This window comes from Vulpes vulpes, chromosome 10 (assembly GCF_048418805.1).
Source record: "Vulpes vulpes isolate BD-2025 chromosome 10, VulVul3, whole genome shotgun sequence".
Taxonomy (NCBI): Eukaryota; Metazoa; Chordata; class Mammalia; order Carnivora; family Canidae; genus Vulpes; species Vulpes vulpes.
In genome coordinates this window covers 21401842-21420069 of record NC_132789.1, presented here as the reverse complement: position 1 = coordinate 21420069, position 18228 = coordinate 21401842, and the positions used below count along the sequence as shown (strand labels likewise).

The 18228-nt window shown below is 45.7% G+C and overlaps 1 protein-coding gene across 9 annotated transcripts in view; it reads right to left on the bottom strand.

Moving 5' to 3' along the window:
- Positions 1-18228, bottom strand: part of SEZ6L (seizure related 6 homolog like) — a 186714-nt gene that overhangs the window by 11688 nt on the left and 156798 nt on the right. For all 9 annotated transcript variants that reach the window (XM_072723098.1, XM_072723099.1, XM_072723100.1 and 6 more), the window contains exons 11-13: positions 13477-13671; positions 10152-10343; positions 3424-3618 (exon numbers count right to left, since the gene is read on the bottom strand). In XM_072723098.1, the coding sequence (XP_072579199.1) occupies positions 3424-3618; positions 10152-10343; positions 13477-13671 (582 nt within the window). The remainder of the gene's footprint in view (positions 1-3423; positions 3619-10151; positions 10344-13476; positions 13672-18228) is intronic.

Genomic DNA, 18228 nt, shown 5'->3' with positions numbered 1-18228 from the left:
AAAGAATCTGGCGAAGTCCACACGAACTCAGCATCCACAGATCTTTGTCCACACCATCAATCCCACTTGGAGGAATCAGTCCTATCTGACGAGAAACATCAGCACCCAAAGATTCACGGGCAAGGAGATTTCTGGGAGGAACTGAGACAAAACAAGCAAGAAATCGGAAAAGAGCCAGTAGATCCATCCACAGAGGAAGGACCGGATGCATGAGGCTGTGGAATGCCGGGCGGCAATTAATAAGATAAGGCCGAGCTCCATTTTTTTCTTCTTTCCAACTTGACAGATGGGTTGTGATAAATGGGGAAAAGCGAGACACAGAATACGTCTGGTATGAGGCGTTTGTACTTGGCAGCAAACAAACACACCCCGCCCCCTCTTTGCAACCCTGTCTACTCGTGGCAGTCCACTCACGGTGATCAGTGCCGGCTTCCTAGGAGGAATGGAAGTGATGGAGAAAGGAAGGAAAAAGCCCCCAGTGCCTCCTTGGCAACTCTGGGTCCCTCTATTTTTGCATGAGACACCTTTCGCAGCTAATCCAAAAAGGAATAGAAACAATCAGGGAGCAGATTGTGCATAGAAGTAAAAAATGGCCCTTCCATGGTATCCTTACTTAGATTTCTTTTTTTTTTTTAATTTTACTTATCCATGAGAGACACAGAGAGAGACAGAGACACAGGCAGAGGGAGCAGCAGGCTCCCTGCTGGGAGCCTGATGTGGGACTCGATCCCAGGACTCCAGGATCATGCCCTGGGTCAAAGGCAGACGCTCAACCACTGAGCCACCCAGGTGTCCCCTTACTTAGATTTCTTAAAAACAAACCCTACCAATTTCCCTCCATGCAGAACACTTACCCACAACATCGGATCAACTTCTATTAACATCCATGTAGCAGTTAGAAAGCTTACAGGGAATCTTTCCCTGGGGAAAACATCCCAATGTTTGAACCCTACAAAGCAGATTTCCTGTGCTATTGAAAAAAAATTCAAACACAGGGCTGGACTTTGTCAAAAACTATGGCAACGAAGAGGAAGATGGCAGTTGTCTTAAATCCCAGTTGCCAATTTCTTATTTTTCTCTGCATTTCAACAGGATCCCTTGTCCTCCTATTAAGAACTACTTCTATATGGTCTTTGACCTCACAGGACGGGTCACTGCTTGATTGGAGGTGAGAATACACAGCACTTCTATGCCAGTGTTTCCCGCACTTGCCTGATGCTAAGACTCACTGCTGGTGCCAGTGACACCAGTCCCCTGGCACCTGCCCTAGACCTAGTGAACAGCATCTGCCCTCCAGGGGCCCAGACACCTGTTTGTATTTATACCCCACATTTGGAAACCACTGCCGTAAGTGGTTCTCAAATTTAAAGCGCATTTGAGCAACCCAGGGCTTGTTAAACTGCTGATTTCAGGGTTCTACTCCTGAATCAGTGCTCCTAATTTTATAGATCTGGGGTAGTAGATTCAAGAATGTGTTTCAAATAAACAGTCTGGGTGATTCTAATTCTGAAGTGACTGGCAGGTTGGAGGCTACCAGCCTAACAGCTCTGCAGTCTACCCTGCAGGTAGCCCGCTGGGGAAGAGGCAGGGAATTTACAATCAGGAGATGTGGGTTCAAATCCTAGATTTGTCGTGTAACAGCTGTGTGGCTCTGGGAAAATCACTTAACTTCTCTGAGCCTCTCCTTTTGTAACTGTAAAATGGGTAAGATGCCTCATCTATCTTAAAGTGTGGTCCTGAAGTTTAAGTGAGACAATTCAGGGAAAAAATACATTTAAAAAACGGAGGTAAATTTCACATAATATAAAATTAACCATTTGGTGGCATTTAGTACATTCACGATGTTGGGTAGCCATCACTTCTATCTGGTTCCAGAACATTTTCATCACCCCTAAGAGAAAACCTTGTACCAACAAAGTAGTTGCTTGTTTTTCCCCTGGCCCTATGATAGCCACCAATCTGCTTCTTGTCTCTATGGGTTTACTGGTTTGGGATATCTCATATCAATGGAATCATAGGATATGTGATCTGGCTTCTTTCCCATAGCATAAAAGAGGTGGGTCACTTCGCCATGAGCTCAAAGCCTTCATAGCACATAAAATTTATGTTATGTTATGTTTTCTTTTTTTTTTTTAAAGATTTAAAAAAATTTGTTAATGAGACACACACACGCACACACACACACACACACAGAGAGAGAGAGAGACAGAGACAGAGACATAGGCAGAGGGAGAAGCAGGCTCCATGCAGGGAGCCCTATGCGGGACTCGATCCTGGGACGGATCATGCTCTGGGCCGAAGGCAGACACTCAACTGCTGAGCCACCCAGGCGTCCCAGTGTTATGTTTTCAAGGTCCATTCAGGCTGTGGCAGGTGTCCGCACTCTGTTCCTTTTCAGAGCTGAATAATATTCCCGTGTGGTTACGCTACATTTTATTTATCCATCCCCCAGTTGTTGGACATTTGGATAGTTCCCACCTTTTGTGAGCAACGCTGCTATGAATATTCACGCACAAGTGCTGGTGCGAATACTTGTTTGCAATTATTTTGCGCATCTACCTAGGAGTAGTAGTGCTGGTCGGAGAGCATTTGTAAGGCTTAATGCTGACGTTCATGATAAAGCATTTGGGGAATCCATTGACGTTATGGGTTCCCAGGTAGAAATGTAAAATTCCATGATGCCTCTGTCCCTGCTGGGGAGAGAATTCAGAGCTTTCTGACTCTTTCTCAAAGGGGATTAATGCCATAAAAGGTTCGATGCCTAAAGCATCAACTGCATTTAGGATATTGTTATTAATCGCACACTTCAAAGACCCAGATAAATGGATCCAAATCTCACTGGGTATGTCAAAACTTAATTTCAATGATGAGTGTCTCACTGATTCTAAAATACATTTTCCCTCTTTACCATCTCCCGGATGGGAGGGGGAAGAGGTCTTGCAACCGATGGCGTGTTAACCCGCTGTCAGCAGGTGGCGCTCACACTGCCTGTGTGCGAGCCATCCTCCAGCGCCCCATCTTCAGTGTCTGGAGAGGCTGTGAGCAGCTGGAGAGACCACCCCAGAGGCAACAGGGGAGCAGTCGTAACCCTTGGGAACCAGGTGGTTGTGAAAACGGGGTGCAGGAGTGGGGGGATGTTTAAGCCATGTAGCTGCACCAGGAGTCAAAAGCAGAATGGCTCTCCATGACAAAACTCTAAGCTTGAAACACAGCTTTTAGTAAGCAAAAATAAAAATACTAAGCCAGGAGAAGGCATTGTGCCATTGCTTAATTGGCAGCAATTTTTTTTTTTTTTTGGTCTTTCTTAGCGGTGCAGAAAATAATGGCAGTATCTTAGATTTAATGAGAATAGTAACAAGAAGCCAGGCCTGACATCCATCTCTTGGTCCCTCCACCCCCAGGGTCACGGACAGGTTTCTTTACCTTTACAAACGGGCAGTGGCCCATTCCAGTGGGATGGCTGTCCCAGGATGCATCGGATGGTCACTTCGCCCATGAGCTCAAAGCCTTCGTAGCACATGAAGGTGAGGGACTCTCCTGGCAGGTAGAGCCGCTTGTACAGGATCTGGTACCCGTTTTCAGGTAAGCCGGGGTTGTCGCATGCCAGGGACTCCTCCGCTGAAATGCAAGCCCAGAACAGCTCTGATGAGATCATGCAAATCTTGGGGGACTCCCACTCCCAGCCTGTCCGATCTGGCTTTGGCCAGCCTTGCCAGTACCATCTGTGTTCCCCTCACCTCCAGCGGTTTCCCATTCCTCAGACTCACCTCCCTGTCTATGGGTGCACATTACACATGGGTACAGTTGAATGTCCTGGGCTATGGAATCTGGGTTCAACTCTAGGTTATACTACATACTCGCTGTGTGACCTCCAGCAAGGGCCACAGCCTCTCTGAGCCTTGATTTTCCTCATCACTAAAATGGGAATAATAGTAGTATCTTTGTCCTGGGGCTTTGGAAGATGAAATTAGATCCTGAGTGTAAAGTGCTTAGCATGTTCTTGGCAGGTCATGGCAGTGTTGTTAAATTATGAAATGTTCCTCTTGCTCCTCAACTTACACCTTACCTGCCCACCTGGCCTGGACAAGTCTGGTCTTTCAATACTCAGTCCTTATTCCCCCACCTCCAAGGAGTTTTCCCAGGTGCCCTCCATCCCTCATAGAGTCACTCATCTTCCTAGTTCTTCCTTCACCCCAGCACTAAACACGCTGTATTGTATTGAGTTATTTAATATCTGTTTTCCTCATGGGAGATGAATCTGTTAGGGTGTGCTTGAAGCCCAGGGTCTGCTCTGCAGTAGGACTATCATACACGATCCTAAATTATACAGTAGGAGCATCATAAAAGACATCCGGCAGCTTAAGACATACTGGAGAGTTGAGCCCATTTCCAATTTAGCCTATTCCAGGCTCTGGACCCCATCTTTCCTGCCTGTTACATAACTGGCTTGGACCAAGACCCCATCCTTAGCTGAAATGTGGCTGGGCGATGACATTCCCACTCCAAGGAGGTACCCAGACTTTGAAATAAGATCATCTAAGGCAGGTTCTCTCAACCTAGACGCTCCTGGCTTTTTGGGCCGGGTAATTCCTTGTGGTGGAGTCATCCGGTGCCTTGTAAGATGCTGAACCACATCCCTGGCCTCTATCCACTCGATGCCAGTGGCACCTGTCAGCTTTTGTGTGACAACCGAACATGCCTCCAGGAATTCCCGTTGGCAAGTGTCTCCTGGGGAGCAGAGTCACCCCTGGCTGAGAACCACTGATCTCAGCTTTTAAACAATTCTGGTTGTAATCCTTGTGAAGTCATCCTGTTCTTTCTCGGGAATACAACTGAGTTGGACTGGAGGTCTTAGTAACAATCGCAAATCCACCCTCATTTCCATTTTCCTCCCCAGGTCTCCCTTCTCCTTAACTATAGGGGGAAAATATTTTTGGAGCACGTTTGAACAAAATGTCAACATCAGGTTCCCCAGTTTATTGCTGTGAACGGTTTGTAAGATGCCCCATAAGTAGTGAAGCCTGAAACCGTGTGGTCATTAGCAACCAGTGTTATTTGAGCACTTACTGTATGCCACACACATGGTTATGAGCTTCTGTATTTATGGTCGCCACGGTCATCTTTTTTGATGAGGACGCTGGTTTGTCCCAAGTCACCCAGCTGGCAAGTGGCAGAGCTGGGATGCAAACACGGACCCCCTGGGTTTGAAGTCCGGTGCAGTTAATGTCTGTGGTAGCGGAGGTGGGGCGGGAGGCCAAATCCCCTGGGCTGTCATGAATTCCTCTGAGCTATTGCTTTCTCAGAGACAGGAATTTCTAAATGAGGATGGGGCACCTGGGGAGAACCTAGCAAGGGAGCCAAGGTGAGGCCGCTGGGGACGACACATCAGGCCACAGTCTGGCCATGTGGGCTCTGCCCCTGTCAGGAAATCTATTAGTGGTGTTCTGAGGGCAGGGCTGCGATGAACCAGGGCCTCCTGGGGAATCCCTAAGGACCTCCCTGGGGAGCCCCCTTAAACCCTTCCTGAATTTGTAGGCTTTTCATCACTTTTGGTGCTGTAGTTTATGTCTCCTGGATGGGAGCCTCAGGAGTCAGGTACTACTTCTGTCGCCATCAAAGAAGAGAAGTTGCAACAAATACCCCATTAGTACTGCCAACAATATCAATGACAGTAATAGTAGCAAGTACTGTGGTTTCTTGAGCCTGCTGGGCCTGAGGGCTGCAAAAACCCATTGGATACAATCCTGGCAAGTGAGTTATGTATTCAGTTCTAGGAACAGATAGGGATCACTTCAATAAGCTGCCACAAGGGATCCCTGGGTGGCGCAGCGGTTTGGCGCCTGCCTTTGGCCCAGGGCGCGATCCTGGAGACCCGGGATCGAATCCCACATCAGGCTCCCGGTGCATGGAGCCTGCTTCTCCCTCCGCCTGTGTCTCTGCCTCTCTCTCTCTCTCTGTGACTATCATAAATAAATAAAAAAAAAAAAAAAAAAAAAAAAAGCTGCCACAAGTGTTGTGATCGATGCAACTATAGGAGCTTACAGGAAGAGAAACATGACCTAGCCTAGACAGTCAGGGAGGCCTTCCTAGAGGAGGTGATGCTGGGGATTCATTGTTATTTGCTTCACAGACCTGTCTTTCCTCCTCCCATCTCCAACAGACCCCAGGCTCCATGAGAATGTGGATTATGTCTGCTTATACACTGCTGTATTTTTAGGGCTTTGCACCACAGTTTCCAAACCATGTACCGAGGCACCCCGGGGTGCCACCATAAACAGCAGCCCGCTGAGATTTTTCAAAGATTTGAGGAGACAAAGGAACATCTCTCAGACCCATGTGAATGGTTCTCACATTAGACAGAACTACATTCCTTTTGATGATGCCCCAGCTTTGCAAAGCTGGGTTTTCTGCTAAAAAGAAAGAGCTCTGATAAAATCAATTGGAACAGAATGAAGGTGGCAGAGTCCAGTCTGATGCTGAAATCTGAGAAATTTGGCAGAGAGGCCAAGAGGCATCCACACCCCTGAAGCTGCGATTCTAGTTACTTAAGAATGCAATGAAAATCATGGGGTGCCTGGGGAGCTCAGTTGGTTGAGTCATCCAACTCTTGATTTCAGCTCAGGTCATGGTCTCAGGGTTGTGGGATCGAGCCCCATATCGGTGTCCCCGCTCAGCGTAAAGTCTGCTTGAGATTCTCTCCCTTTGCTCCTCCCCCTGCTCTCTCTCCTCTCTCTTTCCCTAAAATAAATACAATCTTTAAAAAATGCAATAAAAAATAAAATCTTATAGTATGTGCACTACTTTTTCAAACGGCTACTAAGTCATCAGGATATAGTTCCTTGTTAAGTTGTTTGGATATAACTACTTAACGAATGGGACTGTTACGTATTTTGGCCTAGGATATTTACCAAATAAATTCCTGAGATGCCAAGGGTACTGTGAGTTGAGAAAGTTTGGGCATGCCTGTGCCTGCATTTGGAAGCATTTTTTGAATAATTGAATGAATTACTTCCAAATGCCCTGCTTGGTAGGAAGTATCATTTCTTTTTCACAGCTGAGGGCTTTGAGGCCCAGAGAGGGCAAGCTACTCACCCAAGGTCACCCCGCAGAGCTGGGGGTGTATGTCTGGCTGTGAATTCCAGACACTTCCTTCTATCTATGCTTGACCTGTCAGTTCTTGAAGGAGTGAAAAGACATGGTTGTGAGTCCCAGCTGGACCAAACTCTGGCCTTGAGGAAGACACTGGGAACAGAAGTTGGAGACATCCAGAGCTTTTACAGCTGGCTCTGTCTGCTTCATGAGCTTGTGGGTGGAAGATCTTTGTCAGGAGTAAAGCGCTGGAGCTTTGCTCAGAAGCTGGGACTGCAGAGGGTGAGGTAGGAAAACACTGCTGTTGGGCTTAGTCTGGCTTCCGTCGGAATCCTGGGTTCTCCCCTTCCCTGCTGTGCAGGGAAGCTGCTCACCCTCTCTGGGCTTCCTTTGCCTGCTTTTATGTGGACACAGGTGCCACCCATACAGTTTCAAGAGTGTTAAATACACTAATGCTGGAGAAGGGCTTGGGATGCTGACAGTGGGGCTGTAACCCTTGTTCAGCAGAGGAAACACCGGAAAGCCGTGGATGCCTAACAAACTCATCCTTAAAAACACCCTCAGAACCCGAATAAAACCTGCCTCTCTCTCTGACACCCCACCCCCACCCCACTCCTGCTGTCAGAACTGACCATCCTCTTGCCTCCCATCTCCTGCCAGTCTCGCTTGCCTGTAATGAGGCTGGAAGCACATGCCGGGTTCCTCTTTGGGCTTCTGGGAGGATCGCATGTCTCCTGACACCCAGCCTGGCTCGTGACTCATTAGCGCGGGTGTCAGGGAAGCCGTCACAACTGAGATTCCAGGGTACGGCAGCCCCGGAGGGAGGGAGGCTTGTGTCTCTGAAACCCAGCAACCAGCACAGCCCAGAGGGTCTTTGGAGGCTGTGCCTCATTAGCGAAGTGACTTTTCTTTCTTTTTTTTCTTTCTTTTAAATGATATCTCCACCTTTCAGTACTTTTCAATAAGCTTTTATTTTTAGCTTCTCATCTCTGGGTCTCTGCAGCTTGACTGGCTTAGGCAGCTTCTGATCGCCCTTACCGTCACCAGCAGGGTATGGGAACCACACTGGTGTTCTGGGCTGACTTAGCAGAGTGTACCTGACCGGGAGGCTTTGAACAACAGAAATGCACTGTCTCACAGCTCTGGAGCCTAGAAGTCCCAGGTCAGGGTGGCTTTCAAGGGCCACACTCCCTCCGAATTCTGGGAAGGAAGGATCTGTCCTTGTTTCCTTCCTTCTAGCTTCCAATGATGGTAGCTGGCAATTCTTGGTGTTCCTGGACTTGCAAGCACAGACCCGGGCATGCCCCCTGGGTCTCTGTGTTCAAATTTCCCTCTTATGACGACACTGGTCACTGCGTTGGTGCCCATCCTAATCCTGTAGGACCTTACCTTAACTGAATTACTGCAAAGCCCCTAATTCCAGAAAAGGTCCCAGTTATAGTGCTGAGTTTGGGACTTCAGTATCTTTTGGGAGACACAATCCTCCCCATAATCCACTGTGAACTCAGCCCAAAGGTCTGGGGTGAGGGGTTAGGGCCATAGGCTGCAATTTCGTTGGGACACCCCTATAGGGGCTTGTCCCCTGCCATCTACAGTGAGATATGTCGGGGCAAGGCTGGTGGCCCTGGACTCCAAGACTGGAATCCCAGCTCTGCTCATGGAAAAGTGTTGTGACCTTAATCACATGTCCCTGTGAGTCTCAGCTGCTTTTATACGCACTCCTATACATGCACACACACATATTCACACCTATACATTCACACACACATATAATGTGTTTAGCAGTGTGTTTTAGACATTCAATAAACAATAACTACTGTTATCTATTTTCCCCTCTGAGCTTTGGTTTTCTTAGTACATTTGCACGCACACACATAGATACATACACGCCACCCACACATGCACAATACATTCACATATAATGTGCTTACTATGATGTCTTACACAATCATTAACTAATAATCATTATTAGCTGTAAAAGGGAGCAGATGTGTCTTATGTCTGAATTACCCATCAACTGTATGTACAGTGTTTTACCTCCGAGATGCCCTTAGCTCTGAAATTCTAGGATCCTGCTAAAGAGGTGGATGGGGACCCAGGGTGTGAGGTCCAAGATTCCTTGTTCCATGTGAACGCGGAATAAAAATGTCCCCCTTTTCCATGCAGGAGACTTTAATTTTAGTTTTGATGTAGCCCTACTGGCAGCTCGAGCTGGCTATAGCCTTCATGGAGCTGCTCAAAACACACTCAGGCAAAATATTAGCGCAGCTGACAGTTTCTCGAATCTACATACTGCGTGAGGCTTTGCTCCTTCTGTGTTACCTCCTGTTTTCTCTAAGCAATGGTTCTGATCCCTCGCTGCACATTGGAACCCCTGGGTGGGGGCTTTGAAAAACCTCACTGCTCGTGCTCCGCCCCAGACCAGGAGCACCAGAATCTCTGGGGTCTTAAAACTTCCCTGGTGATTTCATGAGCAGTCAGTCAGGCTGAGCCCCCTGGACTACGGCTCTCTGCCCTCTCTCCTTGGCAAGAAGAGTAATTCCTCCCTTGTCAGAATGACTTTGGAAGTCTTTCTTGATTCTTTATGATTAAGAAATCCCTAAAGTCTTTTCTTAATCAAATATTTGCTTTAGGGGCTTCACATAGATAAAACTAAAGAGAGTTTAAATACACCGATTTCATGTCCTGTGGATGGCTTGATTTTCTGCAGAGTCAGACAGGCCCACTATTAACACCAATGATTTCACTATCTGAACCTTAGTATCCTCTTCTTGCAATGGAGACAGCAGTGCCTTGCTCACAAGGCCACTCGAGGCAGGTGGGTGGGACATTCGGTAAAGGACTTAGCACAGTGCCCAATAAATTTACTGTAAATTGCCCAATAAATGTTCTAGTATGCATGCCTTCGGTCTGCCACCCATGGTCCTGGGGGTAGTAATAGCAGTAAGTGCTCTTAAAGAGTGGAATGTCTCCTCCCAGCAGCCCAGCCCTCCACCATGAAGAAGTGAGCCTCTATTGGCATCAACTCAACAGATGGCATCAAGACAACAGGTAGGACTCACAAACACAGTGGGGCAGGCGTGACGTCCAGATGGGTGTGCCAGTCTCGCGGCTGTAGCAGGTCAGAAGAGAGCTGCCTTCCAGCACAAAGCCGGGGTTGCATGTGTATTGGATGGTGGTGCCCACCAGCAGCACAGGATCCGAAATTAAGCGGGTCGAGTGGTCCACTTCTCCAGGGTCGGTGCAGTACATAACTGCGGACAAAATCAGATTGAGAGGGTGTTAGGGCTCTTGATGATCACAGGTTTGCTGAGAACTATAGAATGATCTGGCCAAGTTTCCTAACTTTGTTCTTTTCCTGTTTGGAAAAGAACTGCATCTGAGCTCTTCAAAAGGGCCAGGATGAAAGAGAGCTGAGTTTAACTCCACGTATAAGAAGTAGCTCAAAGAAATGTTTGCATCAGGACTCCAAGACCTATGTACGAGGTTGTACATTGCACCATTATTTGCAATGGTTAAAAAAAAGACAAAAAAAAGAGAAACAATTCAGATTGTTTAACAGGGGAAGAGTTCAATGCAGAACAGCTGTTGTATGAAATCCTGAGCAACCATTAAAGAGAGCAAAGTGAGGTGACCTTCACTGCTTTTATTGTGCCTGTATATATAAAACAAGCATCCTTGTTTCTTTAAAAATTTTTTTAAAGATTTATTTATTTATTTATGATAGACATAGAGAGAGAGAGGGAGGCAGAGACACAGGAGAAGGGAGAATCAGGCTCCATGCCGGAGCCCGACGCGGGACTCAATCCCGGGACTCCAGGATCGCGCCCTGAGCCAAAGGCAGGCGCTATACTGCTGAGCCACCCAGGGATCCCCAGCATCCTTGTTTTACATTACTTTTCAATAAAAAAAATCAATATACAGAAAAGGAAAATAGGAAGTCACTTAAAAAAAGAATGAAGCACACCACATGTATGATATGAAAAGCTATCTGGATGTCTGAGTTGAGAAAACAGCAGTGGTAAAATATCTGCATCTATAGGGGTTTCTGCATGAATATCCCTGTGTCTATATATGCCTGCCATGGATGAGCACACATCTCTGTGCATATGTGTAACACACAATGCAGTTGGAACAACACAGAATAAACTTTTAGGAGAGGCATCATTTCTTTTCTTGTTTTTTGTATCTTTTTTTTTTTTTTATTGGAGTTTGATTTGCCAACATATAGCATAACACCCAGTGCTCATCCCGTTAAGTGAGAGGCATCATTTCTAGAGAGGAAGATCATGAGGTATTTTCACTTTGTGCTTCCTAAGCTTCCTCCTGCTTGAGTTCTGGAAGTAAGCACCTGTGATTTGCATAATGTGAAGTTACTGTTACATACATCTTTTGATGTTGCGAGTGTAGTTGAACCAACGAATGAATGTATGACTGCACCTAGAGACTTTTAGGGGGGAGACCCCACTGTTCTCAGGACGTTCTTCTGTTCTTATCTCACTAGAAGAGAAGCCACCGAGACAGGGTGGTGGGTCTCTGTCTTAACATGCAGAGCAACAGGCAACCAGCCTGGGAACATAAATGCTGATACCTAGAAGGGGCCCAATGCAAATTCATTTGCTGTAATTTGGGCCTTTTCTTGGCAAAATTTGAGGCAGTTGAGAGTGTCCCAGAGAGAGCTAGTTTATGTCCTCTCCAAGCCTTCAGAACTCACTAACACAATGTACATCATCAACATCATTATTAGTTATATATATATTTTTAAGTAGGCTCCATGGGACCCATCATGGGACTTGACCACATAACCCTGAGATCAAGACCTGAGCTGAGATCAAGAGATGGACAGTTAACCAACTGAGTTACCCAGGCATCCCTAAAAAAGTCATTATTATTATTATTAAGAATTAAAAGAAATCATTACTATTAAAAAAATCATGACTATTCAAAAAATTTAAAAATCAATATTATTCAACAATTCTCAAAAATCATTATTCAAAATATTATAAAAATCGTTATTATTCAAATATTTAAAAATCATTATTCAAGAATTTAAAAACATTATTCAAATAATTTAAAGAATCATTATTATTCAAAAATTTAAGAATCATACTAAGACATGTATTTAAAACATTTTTTAAAGTAATGATGGGGTCCCTGGGTGGCTCAATCAGCTAAGTTTCCAACTCTTGGTTTCAACTTGGGTCTTGATCTTGGGGTTGTGAAATCAAGCCCGAGTCCAGTTCTGTTCTCAGGGTGCTGAGTCTGTGTTCAGTCTGCTTGTCCTTTTTCCTCCTTTCCTCCTCCTGCTCTCTCTCTCTCAGATAAATAAATACAATCTTTGAAAAAAAAGTAATGATGACGTAGGTCATGTTAATTTGTCTGTGATGGGTCTCACCACCCATGGTGCTTCTCACTGTTGGCTTTTATTTTCCCATCATGATCACACACACACACACACACACACACAAACACACACACACACAAACACACACCTCACATACTGTTGTAGAACAAACAGATGTCTATGTAGCCCATTTAGTGGATTTTTAGCAAGTTCCTTCATGTTTCCCCCAGTTATAATTAATTTTCCTTGCCATTGGAATATTTATGACAGGGATTGTGTGCAACCCCCCATGCCCTCCCAATACCCTCTTTCTCTGCTGACACTTAATATTTCTTATCATGCAACTGGTCCCTCAAGGCAGGCTGAGCAAGTCTACCCAAGTACTCCCAAGGATTCCCAGCAGGACAGCTGCCGAACAGAGGCTCATGTAAGAGGAGGTAGGAAGCAAATGGTCAGTGGGAAGAAGCCAGCCTCAAATTTAGCTCCTCCCCCACTCCCACTAAAATTTAGTGTAGAAACCAGAATCACCTCCTTTTTCTCCTGCTTTTCGAGACACCAGGCCAGCTATCACCAGCCTTGCATGGCCTGTACTCCTGAGGGCAGCACGCAGAAGGAGCCACAAGGCTGGATGGTGCTGTTTGAATGAAGCCAGCTACCTGTAGGGGTTTTGAACTGGGACTCCAAGGTCCAACTTAGATTGGTCTTGCGTGGCTACTACAGGTATTTTAACGATGAGTCTGAGTGATGTTTTTTATGCATGTTACACAATTCCCGTTTGCCGCAGTGTATACCACTCCCTACTGTCTCTCCCTCAGCCTATTTCACTCATTTACATCATCCACCAGGGTTCTGAAGGCCCCTGAGTCTGACTTCCCTGCCCTAGAACTCCAAGAGGACTTTTGTGGGCAGCACCGGTGAGCTGATGGAGTAGGAGGGAGGCCAGATCCTACATGAAGTGATATCACTGCATCTATGTGGAAAACACTCCATGGGAGAGATTTACCACCCACTGATTTAGAGGAAGAAAACAAGATGACTCTTACTTTTCTCACAAAATGGGGGGTCGCTGCTCCAGCTGAGGTCCCACTGGCAGGTGAGGGTGTCACTCCCCACTATATCATAGCCGGGGTCACACTGGTAGGTGATTCTGGCTCCTCTCACGAGCTCCGTATGAGAAGTGGTTTTCCAGCCATTCTGGATCTCTGGCAAGTCTGAGCAGGAGTCATTCCTTGACACCTCTTTAAAACAAAAACATAGTCTTTAGATGAGAAGGTGGGCCTTTTTGTGTGGTTCCTTTTACAAATGTCAGAGGAAAGAGAAAACAGAAGAAAAAGCCTCCAGAAATAGGTAACACACTTTAAAATCCCTTTATCACTGAGAACTCTGCTACAGAGAGATTTTATGATGAGATCTTCCTGTGGCCCACTGGATTTACCAAGCATTCTTTTGCTTTAACAGAATCAGTTTAGGATTTAGAGTGAGACAGGACGCCTGTGGCTCAGCAGTTGAGCGTCTGCCTTTGGCTCAGGGTGTGATCCCAGAGTTCTGGGATGGAGTCCCGCATTGGGCTTCCTGCATGGAGCCCGCTTCTCCCTTTGCCTGTGTCTCTGCTTCTCTCTGTGTGTCTCTCATGAATAAATGAATGAATAAATAAAATCTTTACGATTTAGAGTGGGACAGAAGCCTAGCCCCGCCACTTACCAGCAATATGATTTGGGGGACAACCCCTTCTGTTTCTTTCTGCCCACTCCACCCTGTTATTCTCACCTCCTGGAGTTTATATTCTCCAGTACTCCTTGCAACACCCAATAGGGCTCATGTGTACAACTAACAGGCTACTGAAGAAGTGATGTGTGGCTCCTGAAACTAAATGTTGAGGGGCTCTCCCCTTGCTCTCTGGAGAGAGCAACTGCCACACTGCGAGGATGCTCAGGTAGTCCTCTGGAGAGATCCATGTGGAGAGAATCTAAGGCCTCTTGCCAATGACTGGCATTGACTTGCTAGTCCACTAGTGAGCCATTTTGGAAATCGAGCCTCCAGCCCCAGTCAAGCCCTCAAATGAATACAACCTTGGCTGACATCATCACTACAGACTCATCATGGGAAATCCCAAGTCAGAACCATCTGGCTTAAACTCCTGATTTCCAGATCCACAGAAAGTGTAAGATCATAAGTGAACACTGCAGGGCACCTGGGTGGCTTAGTCGGTTAAGTGTCTGCCTTCGGCTCAGGTCATGATCTCCAGGTCCTGGGATCATGCACTCTTTCTCTCTCAAAAAAGTAAAATCTTTAAAAAAATGTGCATTGCTCGTGATGAGATGAGCATTGGGTGTTATACTATATGTTGGCAAATTGAGTTTAAATAAAATTTAAAAAAATAAAAAATATTCATTGCTAATTTGAAGGTCATATTTGTTACACAGCAATGGTAGCTAACACACTCGGCTTCATCCTAAGACTGTCTGTAGATTCGTGGGTTTGATGGATTTGTAATATATGTTTTTGTGATACAGATTAAGATAAACACTCAGCTATTGAAATAAAAATAATTATTGGTGCATTCTTGAAATCATGCTGCATATCTTCAGCGAACATTAACCATACTCCAAAATAAGCTCTACATGCAGCTCATTATTATGGAGTCTTCCCCTGGAATAATCCTGCCTTCCTTCTACAAATCCTCATTACTGAGGTAGCAATCCAAAGCCCACTATTACTGTGCTTCCTTCCAAGTGCCCACTGCACAGATTTTGAGAAAAGAGATAATTATGTCGTATAATTAATCTGCAGTTCTTATGTGCTTCTGGGGAACACAAAGCACCTTCACTGTCTGCAAGAAAGTCATTCTGAGAAACAAGCAATGGCTTTTCCTGGAATTTCATCATGATTTTATTTGGGGAATGGAGATCTCAGGGGTGTCTGCAAGAAGAAGGGGAGAGAGAAATGTCTTCTGGAATTGCTTCGTGGGGAACAGGAGCCTCTATTTTTAGGCCTTTGAAAAATCAGCCAGGCCCTGGATTTAGGACACAGCTGCAAATGCTCAAACTGTGGTTGAAAGGGGAGAAATAGGGGTAGATACTGGGTGTGTGGTCTGCCTTGTGCCAAATGCTTCAAGACTGAGAAAGGTTTGCTTGTCTGACTTTAATCTGAGCCAGCATGGGAACACACTCCCATGGGACCTCTCATTTCCTTTGTGGCATTCGTCACATTTGGGATTATCAAGTAGGGGACACTGTGACTCAAATCTTGGCCACACAGTTACTAATTCAGTGGACTTGCCTAAGTCACTTAGTTTTCCTGTTCTTTAGCTCCTAGACTCCATCCCTAGAGACCCTGATTCAGAAATCTGCAGGTTTAACCAGCATCCCAGTTGGAGGTTCTGGCATCTTCCACCCTTATGGGCCTTTAACTTTGTGAAGAATGAGAAAACTGGCATAGGAGTTGGAGGACTTCCCTTCTGGTCTTTCTTTGTTTGAGAAGCTGTGTGACTCCAGTCATGCTGATAAACATCTCTGAGCCTCATTGTCCTCAATCATACAGTTGAGACAAGAATCATAACCCTGTCTATCACGTAGGGCAATATGAAAACTAATTGATGTGCACAACATGACACTTAGATGAGTTTTATATAGATTCACTAATTTGTTCGACTAAGATTTTGTGAGCACTTACTATATGCCAAGTACTAGGAACACAGGGATCTGAAGTCATGGTCCCAGTCTCATGGTCAAGATGAGCAATGTGGTCCAACTTTTAGGCAAAAGAGATACTTGAATGCACTAAGTACATGCCACCATTTGGCAGTCTCATGTTCAAGATCAGCATCTGGTCTAACTTTTGGGCAAAAGAAATACTCAAATGCACTGAGTACATGCCACATTTACCAGTCTTATGCTCATGATAGACATCACTAGTCAATCATAGCAATCTCTTTCTTTGAACCAAACTGAAATCTCCCAATCCTTCTCAACACAGACTCCCAGGAACCACTGCCATTTGACCAGAGTTAACCTACAGTATGGAACTTATTTATTATCCAAGGATTGGAAGAATAAGCACACAAGTGATCAATATCTCTTTGAGAAACACCACATCCTCATCTCTGCTTTTTAAATCCCTTGCCTCCATGCACTTGGCCACAGACACTGGTAAAGCACAGGAAGCAGTAAGAGAATGGCACTTTGCTTCTATCTAGGCAAAGCAGAATTATGGGAGGTCAGAACCATGTAAGCCCAGAGTGTTCTTATGGAAGGTTCTACCAGCAGTCTTAGCAGATTAGCCGTGGCCACACTGAGAGCTGAGTGCCAGCCTTGAGATCAATCTCAGAGCTTCATAAATCTCTAGATAATCACAAAACACCCCGACCCTTCCATGTGATCTCTCTGCTGAATAATAATTGCATCTATGTCTAGTTAAATCTAGACCTGGCATAGCAACTACCTCTCCCAAGCCATAGGAGACATCACTAGTCAGTCACGTAACTCTTCCCCCACTGACTTCACATGTGGACTCCTCAGAATTCTTTTTAACATGCTCTTCAACATGGATAGTCACAAGCAATTGACTGGTATCAGAATTAAACACAGAAGCCCACCTGCCTTCCCTGTGATATTGAGTGTGTGTTTCTTTGACAGAAATAAGAACAGGACTATTCTCTTTGTGTGTCACCCACATTAGCCAGACTGTGTATCCCCTAAACCCCATACTCACCTCTCCCACAGCAGCAGCAGCATGTGATTCTGATACCATTAATGGTACCACCTCCCTCACTTTCACCAACCAGAGAAACAGAGGCAGGGAGAGCGATCTATTCATCCCTGGGTCCTGGTGCCTAGTGCAGGACCTTGCACATGTGACCAAACTGTCTGGAAAGTGGAGCTGATGCATTTGAAGATGAAAGAAAATAATATATGGAAAAGTACCTGCCAATTTCAAATGGACACACAAAATCTAAAGTTTCAGCTTCAAGAAATATGAGCACTTCCTCTTCAAGATGGTGCCACATTGAACATTGGCCAGACTTCCAGGTTAATCGTGAGTAGCCCTGGATAGGGTGAGATTTCTGCTACCAAGCTGAATGTGGTTTTGGAAGGCTGATTCAGGCACCAGAGAAGACAAATGAGTAAACCTATGACCTCATCTTCCAACTGGGAGGTGGGGGGTGGGGCCTGGAGGAGAGAAGTGTAAGGAGAGAGACTGAAGCCAAGTCACCAGAAACTCTCCCTCCAAAGGCTTCTGACTCTGGATGGCATCTTGCCTGGGCAGCCAGCACAAGCTGTCCCCCTGTGCCCAGGGCCCCACCCAGTAAAGAGTGGGGAACCCATGGAAAGTGACAACAATAATACTCTGAAAACACTTAGCAGCAAAATCGAGGGAGAAAGGGCCCCTGAGAAACATAAAAAAGATCAACACTTGTGTCTGCCTCTCTGAGAAATGTACACAAAGCGGGCAGGGATGAGAAACATCTACCAGCTGGAAACAAACAAATAAAAAGGCAAGGGACTTATTTTCACATGCATGGTCAGGGAAAGGGTTTGTATTTTAGAGGCAAGAGATGAGACACAGAGAACACTTTATATTAGAGATGGATGGGCAAATATTCAAGCCAGGAGGAAGAAGGGACCACAGACACAGAATCTGGATTAAGCCAGAGGGTCTTTGATGGTAGGCGTGGTGGGGGGACACTTGGCAGAATGAAACCTCCTTTTCCCCCCCTTTTCATGAGCTGTCCACTCTATTCTTGGGTGACCCAAACAAGTTCTCTGATTGCTGGACGAATCTTGCCCATTGAAATC